At 38.8% G+C, this 16764-nt stretch overlaps 1 protein-coding gene across 1 annotated transcript in view; it reads right to left on the minus strand.

Moving 5' to 3' along the window:
• The window catches only part of LOC134790509 (dynein axonemal heavy chain 7-like), a 73156-nt gene that overhangs the window by 10277 nt on the left and 46115 nt on the right, over positions 1 to 16764 (minus strand). The window contains exons 49-66 of the mRNA XM_063761333.1: positions 7055 to 7237; positions 6014 to 6239; positions 5752 to 5897; positions 5485 to 5680; positions 5319 to 5389; positions 5073 to 5230; positions 4840 to 4993; positions 4630 to 4763; positions 4284 to 4557; positions 3793 to 3934; positions 3539 to 3717; positions 3115 to 3278; positions 2785 to 2926; positions 2636 to 2702; positions 2403 to 2548; positions 2150 to 2302; positions 1950 to 2079; positions 1325 to 1566 (exon numbers count right to left, since the gene is read on the minus strand). Of these exons, the coding sequence (XP_063617403.1) occupies positions 1325 to 1566; positions 1950 to 2079; positions 2150 to 2302; positions 2403 to 2548; positions 2636 to 2702; positions 2785 to 2926; positions 3115 to 3278; positions 3539 to 3717; positions 3793 to 3934; positions 4284 to 4557; positions 4630 to 4763; positions 4840 to 4993; positions 5073 to 5230; positions 5319 to 5389; positions 5485 to 5680; positions 5752 to 5897; positions 6014 to 6239; positions 7055 to 7237 (2907 nt within the window). The remainder of the gene's footprint in view (positions 1 to 1324; positions 1567 to 1949; positions 2080 to 2149; positions 2303 to 2402; positions 2549 to 2635; positions 2703 to 2784; positions 2927 to 3114; positions 3279 to 3538; positions 3718 to 3792; positions 3935 to 4283; positions 4558 to 4629; positions 4764 to 4839; positions 4994 to 5072; positions 5231 to 5318; positions 5390 to 5484; positions 5681 to 5751; positions 5898 to 6013; positions 6240 to 7054; positions 7238 to 16764) is intronic.

Raw genomic sequence — 16764 nt, forward strand, 5'->3', positions numbered from 1 at the left:
CGTTGATGGCGATAATTGCAGTTGACTTTCTTTTAATTGTGATGCTTCATTTTCACCGACCTTTTCCGACATGGGTACCATGGGTACCGATGGCGATGACACGGGGCTTTTTATCTTACTTAGAAGCCTATTCTCTCTTTTTTGTGTAGAACTGCTTAGATTAAGACGTTTTTGTAACAGCTCATTATTTTCGAGAAGAATATTCATTTGTTTTTCTAATATATCCACTTTATTTGCTTTTTCTTGAACTACCTCCATTATTTTTCTTAATTCTTTCAATTCATTTTCTGTTGAGATAAATCTGTTTTGAAGCTCGGAATACTGCTTACTGATCCCATCCATTCGCGATAGTATTTCTACACAGAAATCCTTCCCTTTACTTTCATAGTCACCCATGGACTCATTCTGGTTGGCAACACAACGTTGGCCGCCGCGCTCCGTGTTTACGTACCGACCGTCCGACGAGGGTGTAAATGTTTTGTTCATCATAAAGTTGACTCGGACCGGTGTCTCAGCATTTCCTCGTTTGGGAATAGTACACACACATTCTGGACAAAGCCAGTTCTCCTTGTACTCCTGCGTAAGCTCCTCAAATCGTTCTGTGGTCATCGCCAGACATTTCAGGTCGTATATTTTTTTGCAAGTCTCTTGAGCACACTCCATGTACGAAATGTCGTAGATAACGTCTTTGCAGGCATCGCATTTGGTGCCCATTTAATAAACACAAATAATTGTAAACACACTTCACTATGACACGAAAGTATGGCACGTCCGTTCGCTACCGCGCGCGCGCGTAACATTTAACACGTTTAGTCTTTGACCATTTTATCTTAGCTTGTATCGTTTTCCTGAAAATTGAGAAAATCTGTAAAATGGGACACTTTTCAAGGGGGGAGGGGGTGAAGCCGAAGGTGGGGGGGAGTAGTGTTTTATAATGTACTCACCTACAGGTATAACACAGGCAATAAACCTTAGTTACAAATTTTGCCGTGTTGCCCATACATTGAAATCTAGAATGAATCCATTATGCCGGCAGAAGTGAAAACTCAATGACATTGTAACAGTTTTTCGATCAGGTCACGTGTCCATCTTACGAAGCGTCTTACGTCTTACGCTGTTGCGAGTTTAACATTTTTTCCCCATCACAAAAAGTGCACAGCGCCGCTAAAGAAGTTTTCACTTCAAAAATTTGCTCAGCTCAGTACATTCCATGCAATGTGAAACCAATGTTATACAAAGTTATATGTTGTACGGATCACTAAAAGATGCCTGTGTCCACAAGATTAAAAGAAAACTGAACAGAGGAAAAAGTTTACATTCTCACTTTATATTCATTGAGAAACATGTTAAGCTGTGTGATGCTGATGCTAAGATCGGTCTCGTTGAACTCGTAGCGTATGTTCCAGCCCAGCGGGCCGAACTGCCGACGCTCCTGCACCACCGCGTGGAAGAAGCACAACGCGAACAGCAGCTTCTTGAAGAACACCGGCTGCTTGTTGCCTTCGAACCACTCTGGATTATTGATCGGATCGCTCTGGTACGACCGAGCGATATTTGCTCTCAAACCTGTAAGTACATTCAAACAAGAAGGGCTTATAATTAAAACAGTGACGAAATAGAGCATTGCATTACAATTCACGTATATATTAGGTCGTCGATTCACTAGAGCTGGCACAAATGGAATGGTTAAATGAATGAAAATACATACCTATTGTGTGTATCACATTAACCAATAAAATGGTGGCTCTGACTGTATACCGAAACAAGTGTCACTCATAAAATGAAAGTTTCGTTCATTTCATGCGTGAAAGCTGTCTTGAATCAACCTGTACTAAACATCCTATACATAGTAGGACAGTAGTATTAGGAAACTTGTATGAGATACATAGTCCTTCCAAATAATTTGCAATGTTTTGGGTGGGAAAAGGTGTTCATTATTATTTTCTAACCTTGTGGTGGTTCATTGGTCATTTTTACTCCATTCTGTAGCACATAGACAGGGAAGTGGTCAGCGGGGTATGAAGTCAGCCAAAGCCTAAAATCCGGGTGGGTAGTGTCCGGCTTAAAACCTTCACAAATCTGTAATAAAAAAATATTTTTAGCCAAATTCGCATAGCAGTGTTGCCGTTTACCAATTTTATACAAATACCTTTTCAAGCATTGGCATCCAACTTTTGGCTAGATGACAATTCTGCAACACTACCCAAGTACCACTTCGGACGCCTTCTTCTATAAGCTTGACAGCTATAGGGCCTTGGCCTTGGCCCAGTGATAGAGAGAAAAGACGGGAGGCTCCAAATCCCTTAGAAAATAAATTAATCATGAATTCACTGCATCCATTTAATCGTTATTAACGTCAATGAATATAAGTTTGTAGGTACTTGCATTGTTACTAAAATTACCTGATCATCGGCAAATTTAAGTAGAGTTCCCATGGGATCTGATCCAGGAGTTAACACAAATAGAAGAGGTATGCAACAATGTGAATCCGAATATGAAGATTGTAAATCGAAAAGTGGAGGCTCAACAAATTTGCGACCCATTTTATCTAAAAATGAAAGTTAACGAGTAATTTTATGATATGACAGATAAGGAGTAACGTAAATTTAATAAACACAAATTTGTTATTTTATACTTTGCACGAAGCTTTGAACGGCTGGTCTCATCATGTCTAACCGAAGGCAACGCAGAATCATCATTTTCTGAAATAAAAAACTATCACTTAGATCCAACAATGCATCATTAGTTTTAGAATAATATTTTATTTTAATCAAAAAAAACAACCTCAAAGGGAGTATATTTCTTATCCCACGGCGCGGGCAGAGGCTGATCTTGCGGGTCCTCTAGGTCGCAATAGCCTTTCCATACATCAATATTAGCCATGAAATGGTCCAATAAGCCATGAAATCGGTCGATTTCATTCAATCTGTAAATAATATTGTAGTTTAGTTCTAGGTTAGTTGAGCTGCTGCTCATGTTATTCATAAATGTAACCACTTAAAGCGTAAATTCAAACTTCAACATTTATTCAGCAAATAGGCCACAAGGGCACTTTTAAACGTCAACATTGAATTTAAATCATTTTCGATTAATCCTTTTGTAATCATTACCCACCCGATAAATTCAGCCCAGGCCTGTGGACTGAGGAACTTAACAGGGTTGGGCGGCACGTGCCGCGGCTGGGCGCCGGCTAGCAGGAACAACACGTGGCTCTGCTCTAGCTCACCCTCGGCCACCATTATTGTGATCGTCAGCAATAAGGAGAACACTAGTTTGTCCTGGGAGAGGAAAATAATGAACTTAACCATTGTTTCCATTGTTTTTTTAAATATTATACGTAAAGGCAACAAACTATTCAGATATTTCAGGTTTATGGAATATGATACAGATTGATTTGATTTCCATTCAAATAGGTAGGTACATAAAAAATATCTACGATGTTTGAACGAATACGAACTACGAACGTGAACGCCACCTGTATTAAGTACTATGTCATACCTCTATCGTGTTATTATTTTTAGTATATTTCTGAATAAACCTTTTCAAACAAACTTCTGCAGATGTTAGCGTACAGCGAGTATGTAAAGTAAGCGCGCAATATTCTCAGTCGCTGTGGGATGTCATCAACCTTTTCTGTATTGTTTATGGCAGAGGTGAAGAGAGTTTCAAACCACCCCAAAGAGTACTGGTACATCGGATCTATATTTGCTAAGGATGCTGCAAAATAAAATATATTTTCGTTATATAAATATGTATTACATCAACAGCGTATAATACAAATCAATTACTTACCAGTAAGGAAAAACAAATTAGTAGAGTGGACAGCGATGGGTACGTAATCATCTCGAGCGGTATCAATTGCTCTCTCGGTGACCATGGCTACCTCTTGTTTTTCTTTAATTTCATTTGATGTATCTTTAGCAGAGTTTAATATCTGTAAGTCAATATAGTGTAATAATAACTAGGTACATATGATAATGTTTGTGTATTTATTTATTCGTGCACTGCTATTGATCAGTGTTGGCCGAAAGTTAATGCGAATTGAAAATGTTGGCCATTAACCATTATAAATTGAACCTTAAACCGTGACGGACGATTACAGATTACGGTTCAATTTATAATGGTTAATGGCCAGCATTTTCAATTTGGATTAACTTTCGGCCAACACTGCTATTGATCATAGACTTCGTAATGTATGAAGAGATTCGGGTTAATTGAAAAAAATCCTGGCGAGAACTCCACTGAAAAGACATATCCTCTTTAGATGGGATTTATGACTTTACCTGTACTGCTTCCTCGTCTTCTAAGAGATGCTCTGACGTGGACAATACATTAAGGATTTTCCTTTCAATCTCTTGCAAAAGCCTCCTGTGTTCGGCACCTTGTGTTGTCAAATCTGACTTGGCCTGTTGTAAATCTGGCCTTTCTTTCGCCACAACGCGAGCTAACAGTTGTGCTTCAAGACCATCTTTAGCCAACATAAAATTGACTAGGGTCACACGCACGCCCACTTCGGGTAAATAGTGAGGGTTTGCTAACTTTGTGCTTATGTAGAGTCTAAAAAATGAACAATTATAAAATACACTGCTCTAAATTTATAACTTATTGTTAAAGTTATAACGCTCTTACTTGAAGTCCTTGCTGTATTCCACAATAGTATCACCTATTTTTATGCAGAGTGCTCCACCCTGACGAAATGTTTGCTGCTGAAGTAAAGGCTCCAACATTGGATCCAGTTCTTCTAGTACATTTTCTAATAGCACCTGTAATATAATGTAAAATATAATGATAACTTTAATTCTAGGTATTCCATAAAAACAAAAAGGATTGACATGATACCGGCTGCCCGAATTGCACAGCATTTTCTAAAACTCGACTAAGATCCGCCTGCGTCATTCTAACGACATTTAAGTTGTTAGGCTTTTCCATGTTCTTGATCCAGCGATTTGCTTGACCTTGCGGGTCGATCGTAAGAGGCCAGCGACGAGCTGACCTAAAAATACATATTAAAAGTATTAAGTAAGACATCTGCTAAAATATTTTTTTATAATCAATCATGTCACCAAACTAACATTAAAATGATAGCACTTTCAACACTGAAGTCGTCGGCTGGCAGTCCGTCTATATTCCACTGTTGTATTGTGACTGGTTCACCCAGAGTTTTAGTCAGGCTGTAGTTTAGGGTGCACACCATGCCGCAATCGTGACATGCCTGAGCCCATTTCTTTATCTGTGAAATACATATAATACAAAATATGCTGTTCTTAAAAGTTGTACCTACTTGTAACTAGTAAAACTTCTTAAATTAAATCACATACTTGTTCAATTCGAAAAGCAGCAGTAAATGGTCCAAGATAGGCGATAATACCAGCAGCAATTAAAATGTCACCTAAAAACCAATTTATGAATATGAGTATTATGACATAAGTTTCATCAAACTTACGATTCCAAACTCTGTTATATATGTATTATTTTATTATATACCAGTCAAAGAATTGTACGTTTCCCGCAAAGTTTTAGCTATCTGCGTCCATCTATTCTTCTCTCCTCCTAATCCTGAGATGAGCATTTCGGCTCGCTTCAACTTGTTACTACAGTCCATCACCTCATCATCGAGAAACCTTTGCTGGCGATTTTGTTCAGCTAAGGCATCCTCTAATTTTACTAGTTTAAGTTGGACCTGGGAATCAAAATGTGTAATGAGTTCGTGTCGTTTTCAAAAAAGATTCAAATGAGTATTTCTTGATGTACCTCTCTCAGCTGGCCCTGTTTAATAGCGAGCGCAGCCATGGCCTTGTCGTAGACGGCCTGTGCGGCAGCGAGCCTCTGCTTTTTTGGTGCGACCACTTTTGCCACTTTGTCGTACTTCGTCATGGCAATCACCCACTTACACATGCCTATAATGCAACACATTTTTCACAATCATTCATTATTATCAATTGCTATAATGAAAAGCTCGGGATTATACAATCTGTTAAAATGTGTTTAATGAGTAAATGTATGTGTTGTGTACCCTCAGCCGCGACGGAGACAGCTCTGATCTTCTCCGGCACGAACCCCTCGTCCAGCATCACCGTCTTCATCAGCTTGTTCATCACGGCGGGCGGGATGTTGTCCTTGTCGTAGTTCTGCAAACCCTCCAGGAACTTGATGTCGTTCAGCAGTTTCTTCGACGGGCCCCAATAGTCTTCTATCGTTCCGACCCCCGATGGGTTGGGTATCTTATCAGGTTTCATTTCCTGGATAAGTTTTTAGAACATTTAAGTTGATAGGGGATGATCGATTCTCCATACAAACGAAGTCCTCACTTTTCTCCCTGGGTATTGACATTATGGTAAATATTTTTAAACAATTTGATGTATTCCGTTTGATTTATTTTTATTTAACTTTAAGAGTTACTAGGTTTTAAATTTTTGTATAATACCTGTTTTTCGCTCCTAAATGTTATAACAAATAAAAAATCGAAAAAAAAATCAAACGGGCCGACCGTTAGCTATGGCCCATAGCTATGATTAAAGTACATAGCAAATTGTGTAAAAATATTTTTAATTATGTTAATATCCAGAGAGGAAAATGGAGAATACGTTTGTAAGGAAAACCGGTTTCGAGGCGGTCGTCCCGTTTCATCTTAAGACCCGTATTTTAAGTCCAAACCCATATTACTTGAATCAGGAATAGTCAACATCAAAATAATAATACCTACTCGTAGTAACTGAAAATACTTTAACTGAGAAGAATAGTTAACTTACCGGATCGTCCTGTTAAGAGGCATTGAAATGAAAATTATTATTATATTTAAGCCTTACATTACATAAACAACAAGAATTTAAAATAAAATATATTCATAATGCAGTAAATTCCAAAACAGACAGCTTCTTTCTTAGTTACACATCAGATATTCCTTATTTTCCTCAATATCAAATCTGACCACTTCAATAATATCCACGCACACTCTACTATTTTTTCTTATTTTCCGTCCATCATATTCATCTTCTACTTATAATTTTTTATTTGTACCTATATTTAAATCCGGTAATGCGTGAACTTTTATTACCTTTAAAATACAAATAGCTTCCATGACGAGCTTGATGCCTTTAGGTGGACTTTTCATGGTTTTAATAAAGGTGATATCTTGTGGTGTGAGAGTATCGAGAGCTGCTAAAGCAGAGTTGAGAATCGGCATGGCTTCCGCCAGATCTGCGTCGCATTCTTCTTTAATGGCTTGAGCTTCCGCTGCCTAAAAAATTTACATCAGTTGTGAACAATTAGGGTAAAGGTAAGCATACTTAATCATATTTATTTCATCGAATGTTCTACGTTTGATCTTTGTTTGATAAGGATCCTGACCGAATTTTTAGTTATATTTTTTTTTTATCTATACACATGTTTTAGGGTTCCGTACCCAAAGGATCCCTATTACTAAAACTCCGCTGTCCGTCCGTCCGCCCGTCTGTCTGTCTGTCACCAGGCCCCGACCCGACTCTACCCCGGGACCCGAGAACCGTGATAGCTAGACAGTTGAAATTTTCACAGATGATGTATTTCTGTTGCCGCTGTAACAACAAAAACTAAAAATCAAATAAAATAAATATTTAAGTGGAGCTCCCATACAACAAACGTGATTTTTTTTGTCGTTTTTTGCGTAATGGTACGGAACCCTTCGTGCGCGAGTCCGACTCGCACTTGGCCGGTTTTTTTTATTTCCGTGGGTTATTCCCACTAGTTACCACCAAGTTCTTACCAGCGGCAACTACTGGGATTTTTTTTTTCCACCTTTTACCACTGGTAACTACTGGGAAAACAAAATCCCACTAGTTACCACCTACTCGGCTTGGTGGGTTATTTCCACTGGTTACCACCAAGTTCTTACCAGTGGTAACTACTGGGAATTTTTTCCCACCTTTTACCACTGGTAACTACTGGGAAAAAAATACCCACTAGTTACCACCAACTCGGCTTGGTGGTAACTACTGGGAATTTTTATTCCCAGTAGTTACCGCTGGTAAAAGGTGGGATTTTTTTTTCCCAGTAGTTACCACCAAAATATTGTTAGAATTCAATACTAATAAAAACGGTATAAATAGTATAGTATAAATGTAGCGTGCTGTAATAAATAATTATGTGTCAGTTAGTGATTCAGTAAACTGCTTTAAAAGTGATCAAAAATATTAAAACAGTTTTACCGGTTTAAGTGTAAAAACTAAAATGGAAGAGTCTCATTCTAGTTAAGTAGAAATTAACTTATTATCCTAATTATATTTATACAAACGAACAAACAAATCAGTCAAAAACCGACAGAACTGATTTCGATTTATTATTTACAGCTACTCCATTTCGTTCTATTATAACACGACGCAGAGCTGGAATATGTAGGTAGGTATTCATAATTTGTAGTCAGGCTAAATAAGTACCTAAAGGGCATGGTTGTTATTAAAACCGCTTAGGGCGCGCTTCGGATGGGCTGACTACTCGGACTAGGTAACCAGCATAGGCTCGCATTCTTTACGCTCGGGTAGTACATTTCATTTCATTTCATTTCATTTATTCATGCTAAATAACATAAGTATACAAAATATACACGTCATATTATTAAACCCGGGTGGGGCATAGCAGAAAACTTATTATGTAGAACTTAAAAACTAAATTATCCTAATTACAATAAATAATAAATAACAATAAATACAAATCTTAAATACAAATCTACATCGCTCGGTCATGTTACGCTGGTTGGCTCGATTACTTAAACACCCACGCTAGTGGGATGGTAATAACACTCTATCAGAGGGGCATCATCAGAAGCACTACCACCAGTTTTAACATTGACATATTCACTCACGTTTAAGAAACTTACTTTCTATGCATCTCGCTCGTACTCGCATATTAGTGCAAGCGAGATGTATAGAAAGTAATTTATGTAGACGCGAGCTAATCTGTCAATGTCAAAACTGGTGGTAGCAGTACAGGTACTATTCGTACACTTCTTTTTTGTATTTAACGTTTATTATTTTGTTTTTGGGCGTTTTCAGAAATAAATATCGAAAACCCGATTCTCACAGATCCCGGTGTTTTTGGGTTCTTTAAACTCAGAATCACTAGCATATTCAATTCTGATGATAAAATAAAATGTCCCAAAAATTTGTATGAAAATTGTACATTCCACTACGTCACGCACATACAGGTGAAATTTTTTTCATACTAAAACGTGACGTAATGGAATGGACATTTTGGGACATCTTTTTTTAATGGTGGGATGGAGAATGCTGTCGATTCTGAGTAGAATGAGCCCAAGAACGTCCAGATGTGAAAGAATCAGGTTTTCAATATTTATTTCTGAAAACGCCCTTTTACAGTTGCTTCCGACATACTTAAAAGTGGACTGATAAGATTGTCGTATTCATTCTTTGGGCCAGGTAAAAAGGGATGAAAGTTTGGTGGGCGGAGTAAATAGCCAAATATATTTCACGTGTTTATTTTTAGCTTAGCCTAAATTGGTTCCAGTATGATTATCAAACTATGTCAACTAATACCATTCTTATCGGCCATAAGGGCTGGCGATACGGCGGTTAAGAACAATAGGGTGCGAAGGGTGTAACAACACAAAGGATATTTAGGAACTACCCATACAACCATTTCCAGTCGCCGTTACGACGCGGTGTAGACACATCTTGTGTCGACACCGTCTGTTTCGGTCACAATTCCAGTCGCAGAGCCGTCGCCGTGTCGACACAGTTACCAGAAATGGGGAAGGGTCGACACATGACACAAAGTGACATAAAGTGTGGTCGCCGTGTGCACAAATTGTTACGAGTTTGCGACTACTTTATGCCAAAATCATTCGTTCATTTTGTTCCTGTCAAATGGAAACTGTCAGATGGAAAAATACTTAAATAAAAATAAGTGACATTAATACGCCATCTCTAAAACGGATTACAAGACGTAATTATATATTGTTTGCATTTATATTACAATAGACTTAAATTATTATGGGGAATTAAACTGCTCGAGTGATTTGATAAACTAAGTGTAATATAATCAACGCGCCACCACATTGTTTTAGTTTAGCCGGCAATGAAATTGTTTACTTCTCAGTGCCTGTGTTCATAACTATATTATTTGATGCATTTTTAGTACTTCGTTGCGTTTACTATACTTAAATAACAGAAATAACGCTTTACATACTACTAAACTTGTTAATTATGATGTATAAATATGGTTTAAGGCTGAGAAATATTGCAGTCACAAAGTAGTTGCAATGTTTCGACTTTGTGTCGACTCTGTGTAGACACATGACACGCGCTGTCAAAAGTAATAACAAAGTTACTGGATTTGCAAAATGGCTCCTTGTGTTCATTCGTTTTCAGATATTCTCAAAGTGTAAGAGCCATGCCGTGGTCAGAGATGAGGGCATTAATCGACTAACTGTTTATTCGACTAATTAATGGAATAAAAAAAGTTAATCCTCAAATTTTAATCGCGATTAATTTAGTCGACCTAACATAGATTGAAATTGAATTAATCTGAATATTAATCGAATAAATTATCGATTAAATCTCGATTGAAAGTTGACAGGGGGACATTTTTGTACGTAAATGGAATAGGATTTGCATGTAAATATTTCCCACCTTTTCGGGGCGGGGACAAATGGGAACACACAATTTTTGGATGTATTCCCATTTATTCCCGCAGGGAACAGATGGAATAGGATTTATATGTAAATATTTCCCATTTTTTCCCACCTTATCGGGGCGGGGACAAATGGGAACACAATTTTTGGATGTATTTGCATTAAAACATGTATTCCCATTTATTCCCGCAGGGAACAGATGGAATAGGATTTGCATGTAAATATTTCCCATTTTTTCCCACCTTATCGGGGTGGGGACAAATGGGAACACAATTTTTGGATGTATTCCCATTTATCCCCGCAGGGAACAGGTGGAATAGGATTTGCATGTAAATATTTCCCATTTTTTCTCACCTTATCGGGGTGGGGACAAATGGGAACACATTTTTGGATGTTTTCCCATTTATCCCCGCAGGGAACAGATGGAATAGGATTTGCATGTAAATATTTCCCATTTTTTCCCACCTTATTGGGGTGGGGACAAATGGGAACACAATTTTTGGATGTAATCCCATTTATCCCCGCAGGGAACAGATGGAATAGGATTTGAAAGTAAATATTTCCCATTTTTTCCTACCTTATCGGGGTGGGGACAAATGGGAACACATAATTTTCGGATGTAATCCCATTTATCCCCGCAGGGAACAGATGGAATAGAATTTGCATGTAAATATTTCCCATTTTTTCCCACTTTATCGAGGTGGGGACAAATGGGAACACACTATTATCTGATGTATTCCCATTTGTCCCCGCCAGGAACAGATGGAATAGGCGTTGCATATAAATATTTTTTTCACGCAATTTTCAGATGTATTCCCAGTTGTCTACGACGGGAACTGAGGGAATAGGCGCTGCATATAATACGTACCCATTTGTCTCCGCATCACGTAGGGCGGGAACAAATAGGAATACATCAGTAATGAGTGTATTCCCATTTGTTCCCGCGAGAAACATATCAGACATCTTGGAATCCAAAATGGTCATCATTTTCGAATTCTGCACTCCCTAAATCCTATAAAACGATATCCATGACGACTTTTATGACAAAGTGCACGGCAGACATCTTGGATTTCAAACTGGTCATCATTTTCGAAATCGGCACTTCCTAAAACCTAGAAAACGATATTCATGACGACTTTTATGATAAAAGGTCAAAATGTTGGCTTTGTTCACATATGTGCTTGCGATAGTGCGTAACCTCAGTATAAGTAGTACCTGTTAGTTTAGTATTATGTTAGTACCTGTGAGTTCCTAAAATTGGCTTTCTGTATCCACTATAATTTCTATGGTTTTGTCATAGCTGTTGGTTCTCCAAATAAAAAATGTATATATGTAGCCGCCATCTTGGATTATCGATAATCATTATTTTCGAATTCTGCACTCCCTAAAACCTATAAATCGACATCCATGACGACGCAAGTTATCTTTATTTTCAGATCCATCCAATTGCTACAGATTACAAAGGACAAAAAAAGAAGCGAGGAGGTAATGAAACAAGCAACAATACGATGATTCCTCGACGCAATTGGTGATTCTTAAATTGTGTCCAGATTTTTTTGTCATAAAAGTTTTTATTTTTCACATATAACTCTCACAAGTTCCGTGACATTTCGATCTTGTAATTTTTTAAATGCTTTTGTTTATCTATGAGGATCTCACTAGAATAATATAATCAAGGTATGTTTATGCTTGATGATTGAAAAAATATATATTTGTGTCTTATATTCCTGCCGAAGACTTTTATTTTTCCTTTTCCTTCTACACAAGTTAGGCCAAGTAATAAGAATTTAGGGCTCTCAATTTTATCTTGACTTCTACATCAGTAAAGCTACGAGGCCATGTTTGGTATCTTTTTCGTATAAATTCGCAGTACCAAATTTAGGTATGGTATCACATTGACACCATTCCGAAGTAAAAACATATAAACTTATCAAAATACTTTCTTTTGTGTTAGTCGGACTCGCGTATTAAGGGTTCCGTACATTAAGTCCGACTCGCGCTTGACTGCACATTTCTAATAGGTTTTTTTGGGTATAAAATTAATTTGTTTACCTTACATGTCCGTCTCTGGAGGCCCTAATTTACATATATGTACCAAATTTCAACTTAATTGGTCCAGTAGTTTCCGAGAAAATAGGCTATGACAGACGGACAGGCATACAGACGCACGAGTGATCCTATAAGGGTTCCGTTTTTTCCTTTTGAGGTACGGAACCCTAAAAAGTTTTTTTTTTTTTAATTTTGTGGAATGGTGTCAATGTGATACCAAAAATGGATTCAGCACCCCAGATTTATACGAAAACGATACCAAACACGGCCTAGCACCTTCACTGATGTAGATATATCAAAATAAAATTGAGAGCCCTAAATAAACTTTCAAGAGCGGATATCTCAAAAACTATTCAACATATCAAAAAATTTACTGAATAAACTTGTAACAAATTAAATTAACTTTCATTTTGTATAAGTGGCCATGTCGCTAAGATGCATAGTTTCCGAGATATAATCGAAAAACCGGAAAATGGGACCTTCAAAGCCCCCTCTCTCCCCCCGCTCAAGGGCTACGGCCGGGGACTTATGATATGTTCACCTCCTAACTTGTCCAAACCAAGTCAAAAATTGTGTTCCGAGCATTTCCCTCTACAACTTTTTTGAGCATTCGTTGCCTGACCTAAGTAGCGTATTGCATTTCTTTAAAAACTTTTCTGTAAAAGGTTGACGGGTGTTGGGTGTTTATATGGTTTTGGTCGATTATTATTATTTGCATCGCCCATGATGACTTACTAGAATTACGAGCACACGAGACACTAATAGTAGTTTGACAAACCTTGGTTTTCAAGAGGTATTTTATATTGACATTTGCTGTCACAAATTTGCTGTCAGATTTAGTCGCAAACCGCACGCAAAGTGCACACAAATGTGTCGACACCTTGTTACGGAAAAGTGTACACACGGCGACGACATTTTGTTTCGAAACAATTCTAGACACATTGTGTGGACTCTGTTACGACACATCTGACATTTAGTTACCACTTTGATGATTCTGCGACTGGAATGGTTATGTGGGTAAGCGATTGTTTAGCAATTACAAGGCATAGGTACCGATATTATTCATACTTATATTGCGATAAACCATTCATAGTTGTATCCTATCAATTATGCATAAGGTATTACCATAACTCTTATTTCATAAATTTTGATGGTCCTACATTGTTTCTTACTTTACCGTGGTAAATATTAAGAAAACTTAAAAACATCACATTCACATTCCCAACTCTACCACGTTTTATAGACATTCGCACGCCATCGCCATCGCTATCAAAATCAGATAAAGTATATAATTATTATTTTACTCTTTTTCTGATTTTTGCTCTTAGCCTGACACCCTCTTGCGCCTTCGTCGTACTCAATTTAAGGTTGTTTTATGTGATTTTAATTACTTACACGTTCTTCCAATGAACAAAAGAATAAAAGTTAAATACAAAAAAATAAGTGTACGAATAGTACCTGATGCCCCTCTGGTAGAGTGTTATTACCATCCCGCTAGCATGGGTGTTTAAGCAATCGAGCCAACCAGCGTTATATATATGACCAAGCGATGTACTACCCGAGCGTAATTAGAATGCGAGCCTATGCTGGTTAGTCCGAGTAGTCAGCCCACCTTTTACCACTGGTAACTACTGGGAAAAAATTTTTCCACTAGTTATCACCAACTCGGCTTGGTGCTAAATTAAATAAACAAAAACCAACATAATAAAACTTAATACTAAATACTTAACCTACCTACAGCTAAAAAATTTGGCCTAAATCGCCGTCAACGGGCAGGGTGCCCAGAAGGCTGGCCGCATTTCCTCGCTGTATAGCTAAGCTAATGCGCTGTGCGAAGTACTGGCCAGTCATCTGGTCACCCGAGGCCTTTATTAGGCGCGACAATAAGGGCCAGTTGCACCAACCACATTTGACAGACTGATCATCGTCAGCCGGCGCGCCCCGGCGCTTTACTATAAAGCTTTCCATACATAAAAATTTAGCGAACTGTTTAACGATACGAACAGTTTGGTGCAACCGACCCTAAGTCTTTATACAGCCGACGCGCACTTGGCCCCCACGGTCCCAAGGTTTCCACGCCAAACGCCGCAAACATGTAGCTGGTTCCTAGGGCGGCATATTTGCGGCGTTTGAGGCTTTCGGCCGAGGATGCCGCAGCGCCAGCACCAGCGCTGGTGCTTGGAACATGGGACGGTGCCAGGGTGTCAACGCAAGTAGCATCCCAAACTAGCGGCCGTCCCATGCTCCAAGGCACCAGCGTCATTCCGTCAGGCCTCTTGCCGTCGTCCCGGGCCAGCCCGCTGGGCTTGAGGATTGTCGGCACTTTCGCACTAACAAGGGCCCGACGGATGACAGCGTTTATACTGGCGTGGCGGGAGAGTCTACCAGCGGACACATGAGAGGCCATGGTGGCCCAGTGTGTGTGGCTGGTTTATTGATGCCCCCAAACGTAAGCTAGCTGCCAGGCGGGAGGTGGTGTTATCAAGGAAGGTACCAATGTTGACGTATTTAAAAGGTTTTTCCGTACTAGTTGACAGAGCGGCTCGTCCCATTGCCTATGCGAACAGGGATTGACAGGCGGGTCTGTATTGGGACAGGTTATAGACCAAACGTTCTTGACCTCAGAGCAGTGTGTAGCCTCCATAGATCCAATGGATGGATCTAATATTTTCCCTATAAGGCTTTGAGCACCGTGCACCGAGGACAAGAACGCAGGTAGAGCAACACAAGAAATTTTGCGGATACCCAGGCCGCCGAACCTAATGAGTCGTCAAAAAGAATATTAAAGATGGATGTGAGAGTTTCTGAGTTTTAATTTAGCATTAACCTTTAAATGGACCAGATTATAAGAAATCTTATTAACTGTAAATTAATTACTTATTTATATAAAAGGAACAAACAAATCAGTCAAAAACCGACAGAACTGATTTCGTTTTATTATTTATAGCGTCCGTGTCGGTTGCTATATTGACGGAATATGTGTCAACAACATTAGCTATGCAGACGACATGGTCTTGCTGAGCGCCTCTGCTTGTGGCCTTGAGAGACTTCTAGGAAGTTGCGAAAGATATGCTGCGAGTCATGGCATCGTGTATAATGTCAACAAAAGCCAGTGCATGGTTTTTAAGGTGAGAAACAAGTGCCTGCCTGATGTCCCACCGATCAAACTAAATGGCACACCGCTAAAATTAGTTTGCCAGTTTAAATATCTCGGACATCAAGTAACTTCTGACCTTAAAGACGATGCAGATATCGAAAGGGAACGCAGAGCATTGTCTGTACGGGCTAATATGATCGCACGCAGGTTTAAACACTGTTCCGCTGAAGTCAAGGTCACCCTGTTTAGGGCCTATTGTACAGTCTTTTATACCAGCAGACTGTGGTGTGATTATACCCAGAAACAGTACAATGCTCTGCGAGTCCAATATAACGATGCGTTCAGAGTGCTGATAGGGTTGCCTCGATACTGCAGCGCGTCAGGGATGTTCGCGACAGCCCGGGTAGACTGCTTCTATGCAACCATGCGCAAGCGCTGCGCATCCCTGGTGCGCCGTGTTAGGGGCAGCTCCAACAGCATCCTGAAAATGATTGCGAGCAGGTTTGACTGCGCTTATGTGAACCATTGTTGTATGGCCCAGCATAATAATAAGGTTGTGTATGACATTTATTATTAGTGTAAATAATAGTTAGTAACATGGTCTAATAAAACATGGTCTTCTATTCCCAGAGTGACACAGGCCTACGTCACAATAACATGGCCGCTATATATAGCGCTATCGCATATTATCATATAGCGCTGTCGCATGATGACGTAGGCTTGTGTCAGTTAGGTGACCTAGAAAAGACGGGAATAGAGTACCAGGCGGAGTATATTATTATACCATGGTTAGTAATAATTTGTATTTTATTTTTAATTCAATTTCTATTTTATTTTATGTAATTTTTAATTATAATTTTAGTGTACTTAGTTATTATGTTGATATGGACTTTGTCTGAAATAAAAGAATTTTATTTATTTATTTATAGCTACTTAATTTCGTTCTATTATAACGCGATGCACAGCTGGAATATGTAGGTATTCATAATTTTTA

Source organism: Cydia splendana, chromosome 5 (assembly GCF_910591565.1).
Source record: "Cydia splendana chromosome 5, ilCydSple1.2, whole genome shotgun sequence".
In the NCBI taxonomy this organism is placed as follows: domain Eukaryota; kingdom Metazoa; phylum Arthropoda; class Insecta; order Lepidoptera; family Tortricidae; genus Cydia; species Cydia splendana.